The following is a 26,893-nucleotide window of genomic DNA, read 5'->3' on the forward strand; positions in this document are numbered from 1 at the left end:
AAAGTCAACTATATTTCCTATCTTTTTTTTTCTTTAAAAACTTATTTATTTATTTGAGAGAGAGAATTAAGGAGGAGGGAGAAAGAAACTTAAGCAGACTTTGGGCTGAGCATGGAGCCTGATATGGGGCTCGATCTAGCAACCCTGAGATCACTACAAGGATACAAAGAAGACAGATACAGTGTAGACATGGGTTGAGGAAAGGTGGGGAGAAGAGAAAGATGTTTCTAGTTTTAGGCATTTTGTGATTAAGGTTTATAAGAAGTGCCATTCACCACTTTCCATCTATATCCCTTTCTAAGGAAAACTACTTTCAGCATGTACCATCTGCCTATTCCTTATTCAAGACCCATAGACCAAGCTGGAAAAGGTGGGCTTGGAAAGTTAGACCCATCAATCAAAAATTGGGAATGAGGTAATTAGCCTAAGGCAGTTGTGCTGAAGGAATATGCAGTCTTGGTGACTACCATGACCATTCTCAGCCACATAGAAAGAAAAGATGGTGGAGTAAATACTGAGAGATGATAGATGATAGATAAGATAATGGGCAGACAAATATAGATACACAGAGAGGAAAATAGATAAATTAGCTTTGATTCATTAATTGCTGACTTTTAAAATTCTAGGTTCTTAGTGAGGCCTAACTGTACTTGCATCTATATTCTTATCTGTGATTGCTTCCTGAAAATAAGCCTCTTTGCAACCAGATGTACCCTGACTAGAATACTGTGGGTAACGCCATCTATCTAGCTGTTGTTCTCTGTTTTCTATAATCCCCCAAAGAGCTCTAATGCCATTACCACATATGCTCAATAAAATGTTATAGAGTCCATTTAAAAATGATTAGGGTGATGATATTATAGAGAAGTTCATATCACATGCATGTACTTTGAACTCAAATATTCCTCATTTCAGAGTTAGCCTGATATGAAGGGTCATGTGTATTTCATGGATTACAAAATTATATGCCACTTAATCTAATTCTCCTCCCAGAAACCTAAGAAAAGGCATCACTAAGCAAACAGTTTTGCTGCAAGCCCTTCTAACATAATGTAACATAAAGTTTAATAAAGAAACATAAAATGCAGTGTACTAAGAAACCAAGAGTCACATAATTTCACACTTTTCTGAGTCCCATATTTAGTATTTCACATGTCCATGAGTCACTGAGGAAAAGTGAGAGACACAAAGCATCACATTAAGAGGCTAGCTACATCCTCATGCTCATACCTCTGTGGTTCCTAATAGATAACTGATATTTCAAACACATTATTAAGTCATTTTTAAAGGCAGGGGTTTTATTTGACTCAACTCTGCTTACCTCAAAACAATTGACATAATACTTAACTATAATAGGGATAATTTAAACATATCATTAATTGATTTATTACCAAATCTATGTAGAAGGTGGCATTTTCATATTTCTGGAAGGTTGTGAGTAAGATGATGCAATTTAGTATAGAAATTTAATGTGATTTTTTGGGGGGGAACACTGAAAAAAATAAAATAAAATAAAATTTTAAAAAATTAACACATTTAATCTTCATAATAATTTAGAAAAAGAAATTCAATGTGCTTTTTAAGTTACACTTATTCCTAAAGATTTTGTCAATCTACAAATGGTCTGCAATCGAGAAAACCTCTTCATAGCTTGCCTTACATGGAACTATGGTCCAAGAGGTTTGAGAGGGTAATAGGAGACCCAGAGTACATTGCCTTGGAAGAGAGTATCATTGCATTGTGAGCTGTGGGAATTTAAAGATATAAGAGATCAGGGAACTGGCTGTCATAGGACATGGAGACACAAAAACTGTGAAACACAAGAAAATAAGCTTTGTGAAAGAAGATGTAGAGAGAACATAAAAATGCAAGTGACTAGAAGATCTTTGAAACCAGTGTGCAAAATTTTAATTAGTGATGAATAATAGTACTATGTGAATGTTATTATGGAGAAAAACTCACTAGGGTATTCTACCTGGAACAATAAAACGTTGCTCATTTAAAATTATAGTCGTCAGTGGGTTTTTATCATGGACATTATCAAAGCTGCAATTTTTAACCTGTAAACCTTGTATCTCAGGGATCTTTAAATCTCGGAGGAAAAATGAAAGTATAAAAAAACCCACTATAATTAAGTACATTCTGTTTAGTATAATTATCTCTAATCCAGGATTTGAAAATTTCCTTCATTTAAGGCTTGACCTCTGGTACATGGGAACTATGTTACGTCCTCTGTGTATAGACATGTAGACATTGTTTTAGGGACATGTTAATTAGCTAGTTTGAATTATCTTGCTGACTTATTATACATCAGAAATATCCTCTGTTTTACAACTCAATGTCATGTTTGTAAAGAAAAAGGCCATTGAGAAGTGGAGTAGATAAATGATTCATGTGAGAAGTGGAGTAGATAAATGATTCATGTTTTACTATCTGTCATCACATAACTAGACTGAGCCATCATGGAGGTAGGGAAGACTCATTCACTGGGATGAGAAAATCACAAGCATTTTTCCCCTTTGTCTGCAACAGAGGACATAGGATGGTTGAATTGCTCTACTCTGGGAACACCCTTCAAGACAAAGAGTGCCAGTTCTTCTCAATAGAACACTCCTATCTCTTGACCCTGATAGGGCCACCAACGTGACTTCCTAAGATTATACCAGTTTAGGTTTCTGGATATACAGGGACAGAGAAAGATTTTTGAGGGATATCCTTTCCCTCTTTGATAAGAACTTTTGTAAGGACAACAGTGCAACATCTTTTTTCTAGTTCATTTTAATCAATTCTATATGGAAGTGACAAAGCATTTATTGCCAAAGTTAAGACAACTCATTTTGTGTTTCATTTTTTCTTCTTTATGATACTTGCACAGTTTTAAATGGGATACATTAAACTGGCAGAAATTTAAGAACAAAAATTCAAGTACAAAAAAAAATAAAGAGACTATTTCATTTGCTGTTATGATTACATCTAATGCAGTATATAACTTTAAATTAAACTAAGACAGGTGCAAATCTAGATGCACATAATTTCCCCTCTGACGTCTGTGTGGCAATTATTTATGTGATGACAGAAATAATACTCTTAAATTTCATAATTCAAATTAGGTACACAATTTCAAGCTATTTATCATTTAGCTCCTTAAAAGCAATAATCAGGCATTGAAACAGAATCACTATCAGTTCAAACTTAATAACCTTAATCATAAATCATGTTTTCTCATTGTACAGGTATTTTATTACTCTATACTTAACTGATAAATGCCTGAAGGAGACCAGGAATAAAATAAACTGACACCCAACATTTATTTTATACGGCTTTCTCTCCCTGTGGCCTGAACAGGCAGCTTAAGTGTTCCTGTATTAAGAAATTTAAAAATGAACTTATTGTAGTTGAGGGTTAAAGCGTATGATTTTCTTCTGTCTTAAATGTGAAGGCGAACGGAGATTGGGAGTGCTGAGCTGTGCTATGACCGGGAAGAGAAGGAAGCCAAGTTTTCAAAGCCCCTGAACCCTTGGAGTGACTCCTCCTGACATGCCCAGCTGTAGTCACACAGCTCCACTTCCTGTCTGCTGCGTCAGAACAGGAGAGACTCATACTTCATTGCTCGGGAGTGGACAGATACCTGCTGAGAAGGAAAGGATTTCTAGACACTCCTGGACTGTACTACATAGTGCTTTATATCACTATTATTTGTAACTTCCTACAGGGAGAGAATCTGTGTGTGCTCCCCAAAAGAGCTAAGGAATTTTCAAGCAGTCATTTGTATAAATATTTCTTTAACTATCAGCTTTTCCCAAGAAATATTTATTTCATGACTCCAATGGGAAAATGAGGCAACACTGAGGAAGAAAATGTCACAATATTGTTTTTATTTCAAATTAGGTATTCTCCTAAAAATAAGGCAGGCAACTCCTTGAAGTCACTCATGTGTTCCCAAATGCACCTAGCAGAGGTTTTGCCCCAGGGTGGTGGTTAAAATGCACACTGGATGGAAAAGCAATCCTAGACTATGTATCTGTATGCATACCTATACACAATCAAGTGTATAAATAATTGTATAATAATATGTATATAAAATTTGCTGTACACATTTGCCATATATATCTATTTGTTAAATATATATATATATATATATATATATATATATATATATATTTAAGTGCTGGTTAGTAATAATGGCAAAGGTAAAGATTTATGGAGTAGCATACTGGCAAATATTCAACCACTATCTCTTTGAAAAGTGGGTGTTGAGGGGAGGATTGTGCTAATTTAAAGACTTTGTCAATTTCCATGGTGTAAATATTCCCCTATGCCCAGTTCAAACTACCACCCTGACCTCACCTAGCTCAAAAAATTACCAAAAATTTAACAATAGGGTCTTAGGAGCTGGTATGAGGGGGATCCAACACACCATTGACTATGTATGTATCTGTTTATATATGTAGGTAGTTAGAATGAAAGGTATTTATTTATGTAACAATGTTTTCTGAATCTCCCGGGAAGTGATTTTTGTGTGTCACATTACTCTAGACATTCCCATTTTATTTTATTTATTTTTTTAAATTTTTAATTTTTTTAATAAACATATAATGCATTATTAGCCCCAGGGGTACAGGTCTGTGAATCGCCAGGTTTACACACTTCCCAGCACTCACCATAGCACATATCCTCCCCAATGTCCATAACCCCATCCCCCTCTCCCGACCCCCCTCCCCCCAGCAACCCTCAGTTTGTTTTGTGAGATTAAGAGTCACTTATGGTTAGTCTCCCTCCCGATCCCATCTTGTTTCATTTATTCTTTTCCTACCCCCCAAGTTGCATCTCCACTTCCTCATATCAGGGAGATCATATGATAGTTGTCTTTCTCCAATGGACTTATTTCACTAAGCATAATACCCTCTAGTTCCATCCACGTCGTCACAAATGGCAAGATCTCATTTCTTTTGATGGCTGCATAGTATTCCATTGTATATATATACCACCTCTTCTTTATCCATTCATCTGTTGATGGACATCTAGGTTCTTTCCATAGTTTGGCTATTGTGGACATTGCTGCTATAAACATTTGGGTGCATGTGCCCCTTCGGATCTCTACATTTGTATCTTTGGGGTAAAGACCCAGTAGTGCAATTGCTGGGTCATAGGGTAGCTCTATTTTCAACATTTTGAGGAACCTCCATGCTGTTTTCCAGAGTGGTTGCACCAGCTTGCATTCCCACCAACAGTGTAGGAGGGTTCCCCTTTCTCCGCATCCTCGCCAGCATCTGTCATTTCCTGACTTGTTAATTTTAGCCATTCTGACTGGTGTGAGATAGTATCTCACTGTGGTTTTGATTTGTATTTCCCTGATGCCAAGTGATGTGGAGCATTTTTTCATGTGTCTGTTGGCCATCTGGATGTCTTCTCTGCAGAAATGTCTGTTCATGTTCTCTTTCCATTTCTTGATTGGATTATTTGTTTTTGGGTGTTGAGTTTGCTAAGCTGTTTATGGATTTTGGATACAAGCCCTTTATCTGATATAGACATTCCCATTTTAAATTGGTTTTCTGTGACCTGTGTCACAATATAATAAATCAAATTTTAACTGTATCAATCATGGACAGTTTATCAGTGTTCTTGAGTAGTTAGATACAATATATTAGTCACAATTGATCTCCAGGCAAGAATGTATAAATTATTATTTTTTTAATTTTAACTGAAAATAAAATAAATGAAAATTTTAACTGGCATATACATCTATAGTATACATACATATTTGGTTCTCAAATTTCTGTGATATATGGACAATGGAAGAAATCTAATGTTTCATTACATGAAAGAAATTGCCTTTTTAGTGGTACAAGAAGTTTTGTTACTTAAAATATAACAATTATTCTCATTTCTTCTTAGCATTATTTTCAAAAACTCACTTTTTAACTCAAATTTCTGTTTTCCTTTCAAATGACTTTTGGCAAGAATAACTTTAGTAATTAAAAGTGAAAAACAAAAAAGAAAAATCAGTTTAATATATTTGAACTTTCTAATGTCCAAAATAATTCTTGTGTTATGCTTGGCACATCTTTGAACCTTTTTGAAGTACCTTTTAGACAGAGTTAAAACATAATGTGAGAGGCTACAAATTACTCAATCTGAGCTTTGAAGTTCTTCCAAGTAATTGAAGTCCTTTCAGTTATCACTTATAGTCCAGACAATTTTTGTGTAAGAACATTTATAGAGGTCAATGAAGGCAATATTCTTTTAGTACTGAAGCAGTCACTACACATAACTGTAATTGGGAAATATAAGAACATATATATTAACAGTGTGACTTATTTCTGTTTTCCTAAAGAAAAAATTATTAATTTAGGTTGTTTAATTTAAATTACTGTGTTAGGGGATCCCTGCTTCCAGGAAGATGGAGCAGATACAGCTTTTCGTAACTCTCATTGTTAAGTGCAACTAAAAACACAAGACTCTGAAAGAGGGAGAGAAGAAAGCAGAACAGCTAGAAACTTTGGTATCCAAAGAATAACACAGTGGTGACTTCTCATTTTGTTTTGTTTTGTTTTGCCTCATATATACCAGACTTGGAGCTCAGGAAGCACAACCTGAAAATGCCAGTGGGCATAGACAGGAAAGAGAATTCCAAAATTTTTTCTAAAAAAAAGAGAAAAAAATGCAGTCTAACAAGACAGAAATCTTTTAGACAAAAATCAAACAAAAAAACACTAATCGAACAAAACACCAGAGGGGAAAAACAGGCACAGTACCACCCACTACAGCAAAGGCTGAGTGAGGAGTCTAGAATTCTACATTTGCCAGGCTGTAAGGGCAGAATTCTGCCCTTACAGGTACCCTGCCACTGCAGACTCTTCTATAGGGAGCCAGGACTTTCATCCCATTGGGCAGTAACATGGCACCTCCTTCACAACTATTCCAGCTGGGGGTGTCAGAGGAGGCCTAGTGGAGGGTCAGGACTGTCACCATGGCCCGGTGGCAATGAGCCACCCATAGCAACGTTAGCAGAAGCCTCATAGGGAACAATCACGCAAAATGCTGATGAGGATACAGAAAAACTTGCATCACTCATTTGTTGCCAGAGGAAGTGTAAAATGGCAAAGCTAGGCTTTAAACCATTTTAAGCAGTTTAGCAGTTTCCTAAAACACTAAACATGCAACTACCCCATAACCCAGCAAATTTATCCCTGAACATTCACCCTGGAGAAATGAAAACTTACATTTACACCAAAATCCATACACAGATGTTCATAGCAGCCTTATTTCTAATAGCTGAAAACTGGAAACAACCCAGACACCTTCCAACCGTTCGAATCGTTAAACCATGGTACATACATACAAGATACTACTTACCTCTCAGCAATAACACGGAACACACTATTGATACACTCAACAATGTGGATGACTCTCTAGAGACTTATACTGAATGAAAAAAAAAAATTGTCCTAGAAAGTTACATCCCATATGATTCCATTTACACAACATTTTCGAAATGACAGAATTATAGAACAAGAGAACAGAGTAGAGCTTACTAGGGTTTAAGGAAGTATAAGTGGGTAGAAAGTGAGGATGGTTATTAGAGGGCAACATGGGGGAATCCTTGTGGTGATGGAAGTGCTCTGTATTGATGTTAATATCCTGGTTATGATATTGTACTAGAGCTTTATAAGTTTTTACCATGGAGGGAAACTGGGTAAAGAATAGCTCTTACGGACACTTAATCTCACAAACAAACCGAGGGTTGCAGGGGAGGGTGGGTTATGGACATTGGGGAGGGTATGCGCTATGGTGAGTGCTGTGAAGTGTGTAAACCTGGCGATTCACAGACCTGTACCCCTGGGGCTAATAATACATCGTATGTTTAAAAAAAAAAAAAAAAAGAATACCTCTTACAATAGCTTGTGTCTCTACAATCTCTTGAATAAAATTTTTAAGTATTGCATTGTGTCTGAACCAGAAAGTGTGCAATGCAAATACTCTTACACAAATTTAAACATATTTGTCAGCAATATTCGTATTTCTTGCTTTAGAGCCCTGACTGTGGTAGAGACTCTTACTGGCTCACGTTAACCTTTCATCTGCGCATATAATTTTCTCCCTCCCCCCCCACTTCATGCCACAGAATCGAATCTTTGTTTTGTTTTGTTTTGTTTTTCCTGTATTTCTCAGCTTAATAGTACAGGTTTCTTTCTAGAAAATATAATTTTATTATTTTTTATTTCCCTGAGTTAAACATCATAAAATTTCATCTGTACATTTAGAACTTTGTATTGCTGCATACCTATAAATAAACTTTAAAAATTATGATTGGCAAGGATTTCCAACTTTATAAAAGTATAAAATGCTAACTAAAATTAACAAAAACATATCAATTCTGGCAAAATCTTTCCCATCTGTGTAAATAAAACTGGATAGTTATAAAGTTAATGGAGGCAACAGGCTGTCTTAATTAAAATAAATACGCAACAAACCCAGTTAAGAGAAAGGCAAATCAGATTCCTTAAATTTTGCTAATTTTTATCATCAGCAGTGAACTTATTGCTTATTGTTGGTGAAGTACTTGTTTTTCCCATTAATTCCTGTTCTTTGACCTCCATGCATGTGTCTGTGCTTCCAAACATTGCCCTATGTCAGCACAGTCTTTGATGTCCTGGATTCTCAGAGGATTTTCCCTCATTTCTATGATTTATTTTCTTCTTTATTCTCTTCTTGAGTTCTAGAATTATTTTTCCTGCATTCCCTTCTCCCACAGATTATCTAAGAGTCTGGGATTTCATTCCTCTAGGGAATAATATTTGGAAACTTTCTGTCCCTTGCTCTGTATACATAATTCTTTCTGCTATTTAAAAGGAGGCTTATTTAACAACCAAAGGTAGACAAGGCCCTTGCATTAGTCACAAATCTGCATATTGCGAAAATGAACTGTGAAAATTTCAAACACTATATATTGAAACATAGTCTGGATTACTTTAAGTTGAAATTGATACCCCATGAACCTTGAATAATGTTATAAAGATCATATAAGGAATAATCAATGAAACAATAATTCACTTATCATTTAGAAGCTGACATTTTTCAAAGAGCAGTTGAAGCAGTTTATAATAATTTTCAGGCATAATAAAACCAATAAAACCAGAATAAACAAATCTAGCTAATGTATCAATTGTGGTCAAACTCACGACCAGGATTTTTCTAGAAGCCTGGACAATAAGGAAACATGAAAGGGCAAGAAGGTTGGGGGAAAAAAAAAAAACAACAAAAAACTACCATATGATCCAACTATTCTACTGCCAGGTATTTATCCAAAGAACGTGAAGACACTAACTTAAAAGGATATATGCACCCTATGCTCATTGCAGCATTATTTACAATAACCAAGATATGGAAACAAGCTAAGTGCTCATCAATAGATGGATCGATAAAGAAGATGTGGCCTATATATACATGGAGCACGATTCAGCCATTTGTGACAACATGAAAGGGCTTTGAGAGTACAATGCTGTGGGAAATAAGTCATACAGAGAAAGACAAACTGTATTATTTTACTCATATGTGTAATCAAAAAAACAAAACAAATGAACAAACAAAACAACACAAAAATAAACTCACAGATACAGAGAACTCATTGGTGGTTACCAGAGGGGAAGGTGGTGGTGATGGGCAAAATGCGCAAAGGGGATCCATTGTATGTGATAGATAACAGACTTATGGTGGTGATCACTTTGTAATGTAAACAAATAACAAATTATAACATTGTATGCCTGAAACTTATATAATGCTATATGCCAATTTTACCTCAATAAAAACAAAAAATAGAAACAAACAAAAAAACCCAAATTCTCAGTTGGTACTAGATTTTTAAGAGGAAGTTATCAGGTAGTGGAACCAGGTAATTTATATTCAAATGAGTACTGCTATATTCAAATGAAGATGTCCCAAGAGTAATATCTTTAATTTGTAAGGAGTTTCTGGAGCATTTTGTTAAGAAATATTCTAAGCATAAGTTTGGGTACAGAAAAAACAGTAGTGTGATTGATAAATAATGTTTACCAAGAACTCAAGCATGGAGAGAGGCAACTTTTATATCTCTTACTTGCCATTTTTAACTCAGCCCATCAATATGCTTCATCTATGAGAAAACCAAGGCTCAGATAATGATGTAAATTTTTCAAGATCACATATTAAATATTTGACTTAGCCAATCAAGAAAAGATTTTCAGGGATTACGGAAGTACTAGATCATTAATAGAGTATTAGAAAAAATTTTTCTTCTAACAATAACAAGCATATATTGTAGACTAGCTGAAGTGATGTGGAGAGCAAACAAGAGAAATTCCACAGAGAATCAAACTTTATTGAGAATGTTAAAAAGATCTGAATATAAAATGGTCATAAATTTCTTGTCAGGTTTTATAACTATTTATGCTTTTATTTCATGTATCACTTTGAACACAGTAGGTGATCAATACATGTTTGTTGGATTCATTACTGAAAAGAAGGCAGGGAAGGTAGGTAATGATATATTGATGATGTAGGTAGGTAGGTAATGATATATTAATGATGAATGAGGAGAGAATAGAAATGAGGAGAGAAGATATTGCTTGTGGAAATCTTTCCTAATCTCTGCCTCTTTTTCTCCTCTCACAAAGCTTGGTATTTAACATTCAAAAATCGAGTGTCATTGAAAAAAATTAATTCATTTTTATTTTCCCTATATTCTAGTCTCTGCTACAAATGAGACTTTCACCTTTTCCAGTTCCTGATAGATATACAAACAGGTTTTTAAAAGATGTTGTGTAAAGGAGGGGGAAATGACAGAATAAAGGGATTAGTCCATTATTATTCAAAAAGTTAGCTTGGAGTTAGAGGATTACAGACCAGTATCCGTGGAAAAACAAATTGATGCAGCTGGTGCATTTCACTATGGTCACAGTGTACAAACAAAACTCATTGTCTTTGGCATAAGCTTTTGTGTTTTGAGTTCCTTTGGCAGTGAGAAGCCCCTAATTTGTTCTACCCTTCTCCTGAAGATAGAGGAATCATGGAGAGGCAAATTGTTGGATTCTTTTTCTCACGTTTGCTGTTGTTTCTTTCCTTCTTTTTAGTTAAATGAAAGAGACAATGTTAGGCACTAATCTGGGGGTGGATCAGAGAGTGGTTTTCTCCTCTTCTAACAGGAAGCAACAGGGAGTCTTGCCCTGAGAGATAGAGAGCTAGAGAGAGAGAGAGAGAGAATGGATGATAGAGACCGATATCACTCTTTCCTCCCTCAGCATGGATCTTGGCATCTGTTGTGCACGAAACATCCCTCCAGGTTCCCAGAGTCAGCCTTCTCCATCCATCCATGTCCTTCTGACCACTGAGCCTGATGTCCTTGTGCTCAGGGTGAGGCAGCTTCGCACAATGGTTTCTGTAAAGGCCTATTTAGCCAGAGCGGCTCCATCTCAGTTGAACAGCCATTTTGTTGTTTATGCAGTAAAACTTAAACTGACCCTGCCCCTCCCCTCGCCCCCTCCCCTGGGGGACTTACTTAAAAGCAAGTCCGGGAAACCAGTCCCAGGTAATAGGTAATACAAGGGCGGGTCAGGCCAGGTGGAGACATCCAATCACTGGGGCATGCATACTGTCTCCCTAGCTACCAAGGAGTGTGGGCCCTGCCTTTTGGGCATCTTTTGGGCACCGATTTTTTTTTTTTTTAAGATTTTATTTATTTATCAGATAGAGATCACAAGTAGGCAGAGAGGCAGGCAGAGAGAGGGGTGGGGAAGCAGGCTCCCTGCTGAGCAGAGAGCCCGATGCAGGGCTCCATCCCAAGACTCTGGGATCATGACCAAAGGCAGAGGCTTTATTTAACCCACTGAGCCACCCAGGTGCCCCTTGGGTGCCAATTCTGACCAAGGTGTTAGGCTAGTTCAAATATCTACTAAAGGGTAAATTGTAATTCAATTGGCCACCCGTGTGTGACCTAGGACTAGCATGACTATGCAACTTTCTCTGTGTGTTACAATCTCATTGGCCACCTGTGTGTGGCCAGGCTCAACCACATGGCCTTTGCCCTTGAAAAGTTAGTCTGTAAGGCAGGGAGGGGACACCCTCTCTGTAAGAGGCAGCCCCGACCAGTCGGTTTGATTCTTGGTGCTGGCGAGAAATAAAGCTTTGCTTGATCTTCGCTTTGGATCAGTCTCGCTCCTTTGATCATGGACCTAACAGTTTCTTTCTTTCTTTTTTCCTTTTTTTTTTTTTTAACAAAATCGTTTCAAAGCACTTCTCCTGATCCAATAGTCCACACTAGGAGTTTTGACCAGCAATAATATCTCTTTTACTTGTTTTTTTAATTGAAGTATAATCAGCATAAAGTGTTATGTTAGTTGCAGGTTTGCTATATGATTCAACAGTTCTATACATTACTCCATGCTCCTCTAGAGAAGTGTACTATTCTTTCAAATAATACAAGTGATGTTGAGTTTTAAAGTTAGGTTAACATGAAGAAATACTACTTACAGACACATATATAATACGTACAGTGTAGGGGATATTTTTAAAAGGCAACCTTTGAAATATTTTCTTAACTTTTTATGTCATTTAATTGCAATTCTCAGAACTACTACAACCTGAAAATTCTTCATTACATTACATATATTCCAATATTGACCTAAGAGTGAAATCAAGTTTTATTAGTTTTGCAGTATAGTAAGTCAGCATAAAACATAGTTCAAAATTAATAATTGCATCAATGAGTATGTTGCAGAGGTAAAGATACTAAAACAGGAGAATTACACCACTAAATGTTTTATTAATGGGGCAGGCAATTTCCTTAATTTAACCTGTAATGCACTCACAAAGCACTTAGCTCTTTTAATGAACGTATTTCCCATACTCTAGGGAATTTTGAAACCTCTCAATTCAATTATTAAAGTGCTCACTGAGATTCAGTCAAACTGACTTCTTGTTCTTTATTCCAAAGGTAAATGACGAATTAGAGAAAACAAGGAATGCGAGATGTGGAATGCTTAATTAGCACCCAATTGAAAGAGCTTATATGTACATCAAAACAATGTACTAGCTGTTTCTTGGTTTTGTTTTCATAAATAATGCAAAATATTCCAAGAATCAGGCAAATTTGTACAAAATACAATAAATGTGACTGAGAAAGACTGAGTAGTTGAAAGTCAATGAACAAATGAATAAATTATTTTAATGTTTCAGGTAAACTCTTCTTTTAATCAAAAAGGTTATGCCTTAGTGGCTGTTAAGAATGGAAATTGTCTCCATATTTCACACAAATGTTTAAATTTCATATCAAAGAAACAAGACATTATTTTTGTTAGGAAACACCTGTGATTAAGTTTACATATATCATTAAAAAAATCACTTAGCTATTGGAATATGAATATAAGCTGAAAAGTAAAAGGTGACTTTGCTGTGTTTCTAGATTAACTATTAATAGTTCAAAGAACTTAGAACTTTTTCAGTTGTAGCCAGATACTTTTAATAAGTAACATATTTTAATTCAGCAGAAAACAATTTCTTTGAATTATGCCCCAAAATAATAAACATGTCACATTTTTCTCCATTGCATGATAAAAGAAAAAATGCTGGCAACAGTGTTGTACAAATCTGCATTACTAATGTGACTCTTACATGACAAGGATTTTTATGTAAAGAGGAAACAGATTGCTTTGCTTCAGCAATCCACATGTACCCTCTATTATGTTTCCTGTCTTGCTGTTCTCTTAATTTCTTTTGTAAAACCATAGTTGGACAGGAAAACAATCAGGTAGCCCTGGGTATGTCCACCCAGTACAGCAACACCAAAATATCCTCCTCAATAATTTTCTTGATTCATTTCAACCTCTTTGGAGTTGCAATATTGATAGTAAGGTAATAATATTGTTATCACCCCTACAAGTTTAGCAGTTCCTTGAATTGAATTAATTATCCTTTTATTTCCCTGCTTGTGATTCCTTGAAGATCCCTGTGACTCTTAGACTAGCTTGTTTTCCACACAGACTTATGTTGTTGGAAGAAGTGTGTCTTCCAAACATGCTCAAGGATGTCACTAGTAGAACCTTCCTGTAAGCACTTTGCTTACTCATTTGCAACATTTCTGGTTTCTCATCTAAAATGCCCTATTCTATTTAGACGGTAGACAATTAAATTTGATAACGGTAAATATAGTGACCAGTAATTAAACTTAGTGCTAGTTTTAAGCTTACTTTTATTAGGCCGAAACACATGTAAGTGCCATACTTAGAGTAAAAATGTCCAGCAATAGTCATTTTATGTTTTGACCTCATATTTCCTTCTTTACCATTAGAGGGACAAAATAACAATCAGAAACTTGGTCAGGAGTCAAACAGAGAAGACTTCAAGTTATAACCCAGGCACTTATGAGCTGTGTGATTGTGGATCATCATTTAAACTTTGTTTCTCCTCAGTTTCTTTATCTGAAAATTGGGGATATTAATAGTCTACACTGCATTGAATCCTGATGAATATTAGAGGAAGTAATGTACACACTGTGTTGTTACAGAGTGAGTGCTCAAAAATGTTAGACTAATTATTAATATTGGGTTTAATTAATATTTTGATTATCCTTCCCACCTTTTTTTTTTTTTTTCCTCTTGAATTTCTTGTTGAGTGCTGGTTTACTCCTGCTGAGTTTCCTGGTTTACCTGACCTGCTCTTGCATTCCTGGCATATAGCATTTTCACAAACTATCTCATTTGAGTCAATAGACATTATGAGGTTTGTGGGGTAGGAATTATTATTCCCCTTTTCCAAATGAGGAAACCAATTATGTTGCCTTTTCAGAGACCACACAGCGAGGAAAAGGCAAGGCCAGAATTAGAATTATTATTATTGTTTCCTTTATTTAACAATGCTGGGTTTTATAGGGTCATTTTTTTTCACATTTTTTCTTTTTATTCTGGGTGATAACACTTAAGATTTACTCTCTTAGTAACTTTCAAGTGTATAATACAATATCATTAAATAGAGTCACAATACTGTACATTAAAACCCTAGAACTTATTCATTTTATACCTGGAAGTTTGTACCTTTTAACCAATATCTGCTAATTTTTTTTAATGTGATTTTTTTTAATTTTATTTTTTATAAACATATAATATATTTTTATCCCCAGGTCTACACACTTCACAGCACTCACCATAGCACAAACCCTCCCCAATGTCCATAAACCCACCCCTCCCAACCCCCCTCCCCCAATCAACCCTCAGTTTGTTTTGTAAGACCAAGTGTCACTTATGGTTTGTCCCCCTCCCAATCCCATCTTGTTTCATTTACTCTTCTCCTACCCCCTTAACCCCCCATGTTGCATCTCCACTTCCTCATATCAGGGAGATCATATGATCATTGTCTTTCTCCGATTGACTTATTTCGCTAAGCATGATACCCTCTAGTTCCATCCACGTCGTCGCAAATGGCAAGATTTAATTTCTTTTGATGGCTGCATAGTATTCCATTGTGTATATATACCACATCTTCTTTATCCATTCGTCTGTTGATGGACATCTAGGTTCTTTCCATAGTTTGGCTATTGTAGACATTGCTGCTATAAACATTCGGGTGCACGTGCCCCTTCAGATCACTACGTTTGTATCTTTAGGGTAAATACCCAGTAGTGCAATTGCTGGGTCATAGGGTAGTTCTATTTTAAACATTTTGAGGAACCTCCATGCTGTTTTCCAGAGTGGTTACCAGCTTGCATCCCCACCAACAGTGTAGGAGGGTTCCCCTTTCTCCGCATCCTCGCCAGCATCTGTCATTTCCTGACTTGTTAATTTTAGCCATTCTGACTGGTGTGAGGTGGTATCTCATTGTGGTTTTTTGATTTGTATTTCCCTGATGCCGAGTGATATGGAGCACTTTTTCATGTGTCTGTTGGCCATCTGGATGCCTTCTTTGCAGAAATGTCTGTTCATGTCTTCTGCCCATTTCTTGATTGGATTATTTGTTCTTTGGGTGTTGAGTTTGCTAAGATCTTTATAGATTCTGGACACTAGCCCTTTATCTGATATGTCGTTTGCAAATATCTTCTCCCATTCTGTCAGTTGTCTTTTGGTTTTGTTAACTGTTCCTTTGTTGTGCAAAAGCTTTTGATCTTGAAAAAATCCCAATAGTTCATTTTTGCCCTTGCTTCCCTTGCCTTTGGCGATGTTCCTAGGAAGATGTTGCTGTGACTGAGGTCGAAGAGGTTGCTGCCTGTGCTCTCCTCAAGGATTTTGATGGATTCCTTTCTCACATTGAGGTCCTTCATCCATTTTGAGTCTATTTTCGTGTGTGGTATAAGGAGATGATCCAATTTCATTTTAAACGGACATTCCTGGGCAACAAATATTCTAACATTGATGACATTGGATTGACATGATCATTTTGAAGAGGTCTCCTCCTCATTCATTATAAACTTCTAGAATAGTCAGCATTTATGTAGCAATTAATATATACCCATACTATATATTATATGTATAGACTATGTGCTTCTACTATATACATAACAATTCCATGAGACTGGCACTTATATTATCCCTCCCTTACAGACAAGAAAACTGAGCAGTAGTAAGCTGTGAAATGAAGATTTGAAAGGGGACCCTTTGCCTCCGGGCATCAGCTCTTAACCGGTATGTGGTATTACCTCTTAGACAGTAAATTATACTGCAGACTTGACTGCCTTTAAAATTTTCATTGCTCACTTCTTTCAAGATATGTCTCCAAAGGCAAAGGAAACAAAAGTGAAAATGAACTTTTGGGACTTCATCAAAATCAAAAGCTTCTGCACAGCAAAGGAAATAGTCAACAAAACAAAGAGGCAAGGGCACCTTGGTGGCTCAGTGGGTTAAAGCCTCTGCCTTCAGCTCGGGTCATGATCCCAGGGTCCTGGGATCGAGCCCCACATCAGGCTCTCTGCTCAGCAGGGAGCCTGCTTCCTCCCCTCTCTGCCTGCCTCTCTGTCTACTTGTGATCTCTCTGTCAAATAAATAAATAAAATCTTTAAAAACAAACAAACAAACAAACAAAAACAAAGAAGCAACCCACAGAATGGGAGAAGATATTTGCAAATGACAGTACAGACAAAAGCTTGATATCCAGGATCTATAAAGAACTCCTCAAACTCAACACACACAAAACAGACAATCATATCAAAAAATGGGCAGAAGATATGAACAGACACTTCTCCAATGAAGACATACAAATGGCTATCAGACACATGAAAAAATGTTCATCATCACTAGCCATCAGGGAGATTCAAATTAAAACCACATTGAGATAGCACCTTACACCACTTAGAATGGCCAAAATTAGCAAGACAGGAAACAACATGTGTTGGAGGGGATGTGGAGAAAGGGGAACCCTCTTCCACTGTTGGTGGGAATACAAGTTGGTGCAGCCACTTTGGAGAACAGTGTGAAGATTCCTCAAGAAATTAAAAATAGAGCTTCCCTATGACCCTGCAATTGCACTACTGGGTATTTACCCCAAAGATACAGATGGAGTGAAAAGAAGGGCCATCTGTACCCCAATGTTTATAGTGGCAATGGCCACGGTTGCCAAACTGTGGAAAGAACCAAGATGCCCTTCAACGGACGAATGGATAAGGAAGATGTGGTCCATATATAATATGGAGTATTATGCCTCCATCAGAAAGGATGAATACCCAACCTTTGTAGCAACATGGACGGGACTGGAAGAGATTATGCTGAGTGAAATAAGTCAAGCAGAGAGAGTCAATTATCATATGGTTTCACTTATTTGTGGAGCATAACAAATAACATGGAGGACAAGGGGAGTTAGGAGAAGGGAGTTGAGGGAAATTGGAAGGGGAGGTGAACCATGAGAGACTTTGGACTCTGAAAAACAATCTGAGGGTTTTAAAGGGTCGGGGGGTGGGAGGTTGGGGGAACCAGGTGGTGGGTATTGGAGAGGGCACAGATTGCATGGAGCACTGGGTGTGGTGCAAAAACAATGAATACTGTTATGCTGAAAATAAACTTAAAAAAATTAAAAAAAATTTTTTCATTGCTCCTCAAACAGTAAGTTTCAACATGTCACCTTATTTCTAAAAAAACAAACCCCCAAAACTCAAAACTTTGTCCTGATGAAATTTTATATGCTGACTAGAAATGATTTTCTAGATGTGTACTCTCAAAGGCAAGACTGCTACCTGATTTGCAGAGCCCAGTACAAAATGAAAATACAGTTTCCCTTATTAAAAGGTTATTAAAAATTCCAGTTGGAATGTGACAGAAGAGCATTAAATCAAGTGTGTGGTCCTCTGCAGCATCAGGTCCTGTGGGGCTATAAGGTAAAGCAGGCTCATGACATGAGCCCTGCTCACAGAACTCATAACCCTGACTCTGGCCTTGACCTTCTTAAGTTACCTCCTGTAGACCTGAATAAGGACTCATAATATGGATAAGACAGAGGCACTGGAGACCTTTTATTAAGTCTGTCCCATGGTCGCTCTAGTTTCTCCACTAAAAGCATCTCAAGCCAATGAGACCTGTAGTGAAGTAAGACATGGGAGAAAAGTAATGCTACCAGGCCACAAGTCTGATCACTTGTATTATGAGAAAGGAGAAGTAGAGACCACTTTTCATCTTAGAAGTCCAGAGACAGGATGTGGGGAGACGAAAGAGGAAGTTCTGGGAAACTCACACCACCCCACAAAGAGGGACTAGCACTTGGCTTTCATCAGAACGGTGCGGGAACTTATGAAATATATCCATGTGCCCTGGTCGTTTAGAGATGAGCCATATTAATTTATGTTTAACTTAAAAAGCCTGGCACTGGTCATTCAGATTATTTGCTTTTTCCCCTTTTAAAATTATAGACAAAAATGATGTTTTCAGTCTTTTTTTTCCTCTCTTAAAAGTAGAAAAGAGTGCATTTCTGAAAAATGGTTTTCATTAAGTCTTGAACTTTGAATCAATCTTCGGTGTACATTAAAGTATTGTCTATCAATTTTGTAGGCAATCAAGAATCAGAGCAGGTGTTTTTAGAATCAAAATATATAGGTTTAGACTCAGGTCCCTCTTCTTACAGATTCTGTGATCTTGGAAAAGTTAATTAACCTCTCTGAGCCTCTGTTTTTATAATACTTTTTTTTTAAGATTTTATTTATTTGACAGAGATTACAAGTAGGCAGAGAGGCAGGCAGAGAGAGAGGAAGGGAAGCAGGCTCCCCGCTGAGCAGAGAGCCGAACGCAGGGCTTGATCCCAGCACCCTGGGATCACAACCTGAGCCGAAGGCAGAGGCTTAACCCACTGAACCATCCAGGTGCCCCTCTGAGCCTCTGTTTTTTAATCCATAAAATGGAAAATTAGAAAAAATAATAACAACCTCAGCAATTTTTTGTAAGCATTCAGTATATAAAGGTACTTAGTGTAATACCTGGAACATTGTAAGAGCCCAGCAAATGAGAGAGACATTGTTTGATATAAATACATATGTATTTCACATATAAATACATTTATATTTCATGCATGTATATACTCTTAAGTATGTCATATATATCTGCATATATAAAATATATTTTTTCAAGTTTCTAAGTTTTGGGCTCTCATATATTGGAGAGGGGGAAATGCTTGACTAGAAGAACTGGCTGTAATAATAGAGTTTCTCTTGGAGCTTCTGCCTGTTGCTGGTAACTCAACATTCAACTTTACTGCTTTCAGATGAAATGACTACTGTCTGCCCAACAAGAGACTTTCTCAGCATAAACCTGATGCTTCAAATCAAACTGACCTGAGTGTTTACTTGAGTATAAATCTAGTATAATCCTCAGAAAAAGGCAGGTGTGCTTCCTGTCTGAAATCCTGGTGATGGGCTTTCAGGCACTCTGTCAAACATTGATTGGGATGTAATGAATTGCCGTGTACTGAGGTTATCTTGTTTAGACACAACCTCTCTCCCTAATCCCTCTCCATCTGATGTGTCTTTTTTATGTGTCTCTTGATTTTAACCACAGAAAACAAAACAGGAAATACCTGAAGCTCTAGTGTCCCTTTTGCTGGAACTACGACAGAGCATATATCCAGATTTGCTTTCCAAATTTCAGTTTTAAAGCTCCCTCAAAATTGTTGATAACAGCTGCTTAGTTATATGCCCAGTATAGAATTCACTAAAAATTTTTCAAATAAATTGAAAAATAAAGCAAAAGCAGAAAAAAGCAGAAGCAATTGTATATCCAATATAAACTACACTAACTTTAAAAACGCAAATCAACATGAAAATAACAAATGCTACTCTGTTGTTCTGACAGTGAATGAAACGATTTCAACAGTAGTCTTTACAAACTCTATTTGTGAAATGTGTAATTTTTTTGTGTGTTGACCTCACAGGAAGTTCCCCTTGAACTGTACTTGGAAGTTTCACTGAATAAATTATTCTTGGACTTTTGAATTATTAATCTTGTCTGCATGATATGCAAATTAGACGTCACTATGTCAGTGGCACAGCACTGGGTTGGAAGCTGTATCAAGTTGCTGGCAAAGAATTTCTGTCAAGGGATCAGGGCCTTCCAACGGAATGGTAAGTTATAATGCAACTCATGTCACCTAGGTATACAGAGTAATGCCGGGCTTCCCATTAGGGGTTTCTTTTAAAAGTGGCCTGTGAGCAGTTAAGGTTTTAAGTAATGGGCAGATGAACTGTTGAACTGTCATTCATAACATGTAGAACAATGAAAGAAACTAAAAGGAAGTCATAATTTTTCTTCTACATTTATTTTTTACTAAATGTATTATCTTTTTTAATTGCCAAATACTAAATTTATTTTACTTAAAGAGGTTTATCACATTTCCTAAATGTGACAACATATTGGTGACATATTTCAACAAAAAGAGTAATCAGGTTTACTTAAATACAACTACTTAGAGAAAAATTTTAAAGTTCCTAAATCATACAAAACAATCAATATATATAATATTTCATGTTTAGAAAAAAATACATGAGAGAGAATCTCAAGGCATTCTAAAAATTAAGTTTAGTATTTATCTTTGTAAGAATTACAATTATGTTTGTAAAAATTACAATTGTTCAACAGTAGAATTCACTAAGGAAAATTGGGAAATTACAAAAACTATTGCTAGTGTACCTTCCAGAACTTTCTATAATTGGTGAATTTAAAAAAAAAAATTCATAAACATATAGTTTGATAACTTAATATCACTTTTTTTAACTTTTTTTTTTTAAGATTTTTTTATTTATTTGTCAGAGAGAGAGGAGCGAGAGTGAGCACAGGCAGACAGAGTGGCAGGCAGAGGGAGAAGCAGGCTCCCTACCAAGCAAGGAGCCTGATGTGGGAGTCGATCCCAGGACGCTGGGATCATGACCTGAGCTGAAGGCAGCTGCTTAACCAACTGAGCCACCCAGGCGTCCCTTACTATCACTTTTTAATATCTTGACTTATGATGTAAATTTTGGCATATGTAAAAAATAAAGTTATCAAAATCAAATGATTGTACCTTTTCAGTATGAACATATATTTCTTCATTCAAATAGTTTATTAATGAAAATAGCAATTAGCTAAAAAAAAATACTCATATTGTCATGTAAATTTGCCTTAAAGAATCAGTCAAGGGTTACAATGCACAAATGGTCTTTGTTTAATTGTGATAATCACAAGAAAAAGTAATTTAAAAGCTAATGAGCTACCAAATATATTTTTAAACTTAAGCTTCAAAACTACATTTTTAAAAGCTGACTAGACCTACAGTGAAAGAAACATTCTAAATTAAAAATGCATACTACTGATCTGCTTATGTGAGTAAATTGAATATTGTTTGTAATTTAATAATTCTAACAGGTTTAGATATATGTTTGCATATATAATTAAAGATTTCACTTTACTGATAACAAAAAACTAAAATTAAAAAATTAAAATTAAAATTATATTAAAAATTAAAAAATAATTCATCCAACATAACTATAACCTATTTATCATGATCTCTGTTTCCTAAAAATTAAAAATACAACCACTAAAAAGTAGAAGAGAGAGTATTAATTTTTCATGAGGAATTTCCCTTCAATTAAAGAATTCCCTTAAAGGATCAGCTTACTTCGTCAATTTGTAGAATTGCAATGGCCACACTAAAACACCCTCAACTACAAACATCATCTAATTTGGACTCCAATACCCAGAAAATTATGGGACATTGAAATTGGCCAACATATATAAGACAGCCTGACATTTATAACCACAGTTTATTAACATTAAAGATTTAAGAAAATTATTTTAAGAATAAAATAAACATATCAAAAAGCAGATTGCAAAATATTATAAAGAGCATAATCTCATTTTTGTAAAACATGAATTCAAATAAATGTTAAATTATAAGATTGTATCCAAGTATTAGGAGTAGTTGGTTTACAGACAATTTTCATTTCTTCTTTTTGCCTACCTGTATCTTCTTAGTGAGTGTTACAGAATAATATGCATTTTTAAAAGTTATTTAAAAAAAAAAAAAGGATAAAGCAACCTGGGAAGCAGGACAAAGGTGACTAGTCATTCTTCTGCCTTATTCCAGTTCTGGTATTCTCTACCTCTATTGCCTCCCTGAATCTCCATTCCTAGTGTGTAGCTCGAAGGAGAAGACTTCTTCATGGCTTCTGCATGGCCCCTGACTTGCCCAAGTGGGAGTTACTGGGAACTTGGCAGATGGAGTTATGCATGTCTTCATGTCTCTCTTTTCCTGCTGTGGCAGTCAAAACTTCCAACTTCACAGAAGCTACTGACATAAGTCAGAACGTTTAAGAACTGCATCACCAGAAAAATAAGAGTGAGGATAGAAAAAGAGGAAATTCAAAATGAAACAAGTGAGTCTTAAGGAAACTTTCCATTGTCTTAATGTTCCATTGAATATGTGCACCTGCATTTTGAGCAATCCGCAAATACTGAAGTTGTCTAGATCTGAGCTCTGGGCAATTTAAGGCTTGGGCAAATAGTTTACAAAGAGAGGAAGGAGTGCTGTAAGGAGGTTGCCATATCATAGAAGGCAAGGAAGAGAGTGCTTCCAGAAGTCTTGGAATTGAAAGCAGTGGGGAAGAAAGTTAAAAATAATTGTGAAATATTACTACTAATCTATAAAACAAAACCTATTTAACAAAACCATTAACCTTTTTTGCTATATTTCTAGAAATCTCAATAATATCAAATACATGGTGATTTGGGGAAACAAATAGAAAATCCAGTAAACTGAAAGGAAAAAGGACATATTAAAAATTATCTGTTGTCCCATCCCTAGTGATAAAACTCTTAATACCAGTGCGCCTGGGTGGTTCAGTGGGTTAACCCTCTGCCTTCAAAAAACTGATCCTGAAAATATATATGAAGTTTTCTCTTTGACAAATGTATGTCTAAACAAAGCTACCTAACTACTACAATTGCCTATTTTGAATATTAGTCATGTTATGAGCAATGTCAGATTTAAAGTGAAATAGAGCAATGGTCTTATCTGACCTTAGAGGAAATATTTATAAAAAGTGTTTTCCAAACAGTCAAATGTTTATCTTCATCTCCACGCAGGAAGCATTTATAGACCATCTCCTATCTGGCAGTCACTATGCCAGATGTAGAAGATAAACATGAGTAAGATAAAGTTGCCAGAAATTCAAAGTAACGTAGTTTATGATGAGAACACAAAATGGGAGAACTGAACTTGGACTGGTAGGTTAGAGAATCTGTCTTGGGAAAACCACACTCAAATTGAAGTCTGAAAGGACTGCAGATACAAGGGCAGTGTAAGTGATAGGGCAAGGATCAAAGGGGGAAAAGGTCAGTGAGAAGGGATTCAGTGAACTGAGCATTGGGAAAGTACCTGTGCATTCAAAGAATAGGAAGAAGGAGATCAAGGAGGAGACTCATGCTAGGTGAGGCTGAAGTGGCCTATGGGAACCAAATCATGCATGACTTAAGTCCTCATTAAGGATTAGGACTTTATTACCTAGACAGTGGAAGGTCATTGAAATGTTTTGGCTGAGGAGAGTTAATATGATCCGAATTTTGGTTGCAGTTTTCAAGATTGTCTGGCTCTCAGGTTGAAGGTAGATTGAAAGGGAGCCAGAGAAGGTGTGAGGAGACCATAAAAGATCCAATACAGTCTAAGATAGAGATCATGGTGGCCTGGACTAGAATGGTGATGAAGGTGATAGACTTGAGAAATAGCCAAACACTACAGGCAACAAGACTTGATAGCTTACTTGTTTTTGGAGATAAGCTACAGCAGACTTCAAGGATATTGCTTAGATATACTGTGAGCTTTCAGCATATTGTGGTGACTCTTGTTATCATTACTAAGACTTTAAGCCTCATATTTTAAATTTTAAAAAATCATGTTTTAAAACTAGAATTATATCCAAATTTAGTAAAATAACCATAATTCTTTGACAATATGGAAACAAAATAAAATCAATTAAAATAGCAAGACTGGAGTTATAAGAATCCCTGTGTCCTCTCCCAGGTTCTGTTTCGATTAAATCTGACTCAGCAGGTGGTTGAACAGCTGTGGTCGAACATCTGGGGACAGAAATAGGAATTAGATGCTCCACTTATCTCATTATACCATTTCTTGGCCTCTTTACTGTTTGTCAAGTCCTCTCTCTGTGTTTCCACCTGCAGGCCTTTGCATGTGCTTTCCTTTATGTCTGGGACATTTTTGACCATTATATGACATGCATTTATTTGTTTCCTGGCTCTAGCCAAAAGAGTATAAATTGTTTGAGATTAGGAACTTTGTTTAATTCAATGCTCTTAGCCCCAGTGCCTAGTATATAATTCAAAGGTATTCTGATTAATATTTGTTAAAATAATTATATTAGTGATATATCTGTATATGAATATGTATCTATATGCACTCCTTCCTAATATAATCAAACTTTCATAGTTCAAGTTGTAAGTGTTCTTTTTAAATTATTATTATTATGTTCTGTGCAGTTTTATCTCTAGTTGTAGTCTAGTGTTCTAACCTTCTCTTTTCTCTTTCCTCTTTAGGCGTGGAACACAACTTGCCCAAATTGGCTGGTGGCAGAGGCTGTCCTGGAAAAGTATTACCTTTCCATTTTTTATGGGATCGAGTTTGTTGTGGGAGTCCTTGGGAACTGCATTGTTGTTTTTGGCTACCTCTTCTGTCTGAAGAACTGGAAATGCAGTAACATTTATCTCTTCAACCTCTCTATCTCGGACTTGGCTTTTTTGTGCACGCTTCCTATGCTGATTAGAAGTTATTCCAGTGGAAAGTGGATATATGGGGACCTGTTGTGTATAAGCAACCGATATGTGCTTCATGCCAATCTCTACACCAGCATTCTTTTTCTCACTTTTATCAGCATTGATCGATACCTGCTCATGAAGTATCCTTTCCGGCAACACTTTCTACAAAAGAAGGAGTTCGCTGTTTTAATCTCTTTGGCTATTTGGGTTTTAGTAACCTTAGAGCTACTGCCCATACTTCCCCTTATAAATCCTAATATAGCTGCCAATGGCACCTACTGTACTGATTATGCAAGTTCTGGGGACCCCCAAAACAGCCTCATCTATAGCCTGTTCCTAACCTTCTTGGGATTCCTCATTCCTCTTTTGGTGATGTGCTTCTTTTATTTCAAGATTGCTCTTTTCCTAAAGCAGAGGAGCAGGCAGCTTGCCACTGCTTTGCCCCTTGAAAAGCCTCTCACCTTAGTCATCATGGCAGTTGTGATCTTCTCCATGCTTTTTACTCCCTACCACATCCTGCGGAATGTGAGGATTGCTTCACGCCTGGAGAAGTGGAAGGAGTACCGGTGCACTCAGGTCGCCATCAACTCCTTCTACATTGTGACTCGGCCTTTGGCCTTTCTGAACAGTACCATCAACCCTGTCTTCTATTTCCTTATGGGAGATCACTTCAGGGAGATGCTGATGAGTAAACTGAGGCACCAGTTCAAATTCCTTACATACATTAGAAGGTGAGGTCCTGGACTGATGTTTCCATGCAGCAAAAAGTGAGATGCTTGTGTAACAGATTATTTTATATGTGCAGCAGCCAATTCCAGTTTGATTTGACTCATAGATGTAAATTGGAGAGGGACAGACCTGACACTGTTTTAAAGACACACTGCATCTGGAATATGTGAAAAGAAGAAAATTGGAAGTATTTATTGGTTTCTTCACCCAAGAACTGAAAGGAGCTGGACTGGCATTGTCTAATGTTTGAGCACGGAAGTCCAAAATCTTAGGTGTTATAAGACTTTCTCCATCAGTGTAAAAGGAATAACAGATAGATAAAGCTTCAAATAGTCTGTATTTAATCACTGGTCAGATCGTTAAAAAAAAAAATGTGTTGGCAACATTCTCTATGTCATTCTTATTTGTTTGTTCTTACAACTTAATGTGAAAACTGAGTAACAGATTAGGCATACACTCTTAAAGACTGTTGTTAGGAATTGTGCTCTTGAACAAAATTTAAAGTAAACCATAGCAACAAGCAAGAAAGCAAGGTGTTGAGTTCAATGATGCCTATATGACATTTATTTATATTGACATGAATAGGGGTCAAGTTGTAACTATAAGTCCTATTTTGTTGTATGGTTTTTAGTGCAATGAATTGTATTAAATGGAACCTAAGGAGACAGTTCAACAAAGAGAGAGACAGGTTTGAGCTTGTCTCTCAGGGAATTTAGGTGTAGATGATTACTAGAAGAGAGACCACGGAGGGTTAGAAAAATCTGAGTTCTAGAACACAAAGTGCCTATCAGAAAACCCAAGGTAAGACAAAACAAACAAACAAACAAAAAAACCAAAGGTGAATGCTTTTGGACAACTTTATCTCCAAAGATAGTGACTTTTATCTGGTGTGAGCCTTGTTTTCACAGAACATTACATAAGGCCATTGAAGG

General features: G+C 36.4%; 1 protein-coding gene across 2 annotated transcripts; it reads left to right on the forward strand.

Annotated features, from left to right (window-relative positions):
• Positions 1-20,466: 20,466 nt before the first annotated feature.
• On the forward strand, positions 20,467-26,035 carry SUCNR1 (succinate receptor 1). Of its 2 annotated transcripts, none has more exons than XM_032852515.1 (2): positions 20,467-20,554; positions 25,014-26,035. In XM_032852515.1, exons 1-2 carry the CDS (start codon positions 20,552-20,554, stop codon positions 25,965-25,967), a joined length of 957 nt encoding a protein of 318 aa, XP_032708406.1. In that variant the 5' UTR covers positions 20,467-20,551; the 3' UTR covers positions 25,968-26,035. The 2 variants fall into 2 exon arrangements, with proteins under 2 accessions (XP_032708406.1, XP_032708405.1); XM_032852514.1 differs by lacking the exon at positions 20,467-20,554 and adding an exon at positions 22,645-22,840.
• The last annotated feature ends 858 nt before the right edge of the window (positions 26,036-26,893 follow it).

This window comes from Lontra canadensis, unplaced genomic scaffold (assembly GCF_010015895.1).
Source record: "Lontra canadensis isolate GAN:19392208 unplaced genomic scaffold, GSC_riverotter_1.0 scaffold6, whole genome shotgun sequence".
NCBI classification, from domain to species: domain Eukaryota; kingdom Metazoa; phylum Chordata; class Mammalia; order Carnivora; family Mustelidae; genus Lontra; species Lontra canadensis.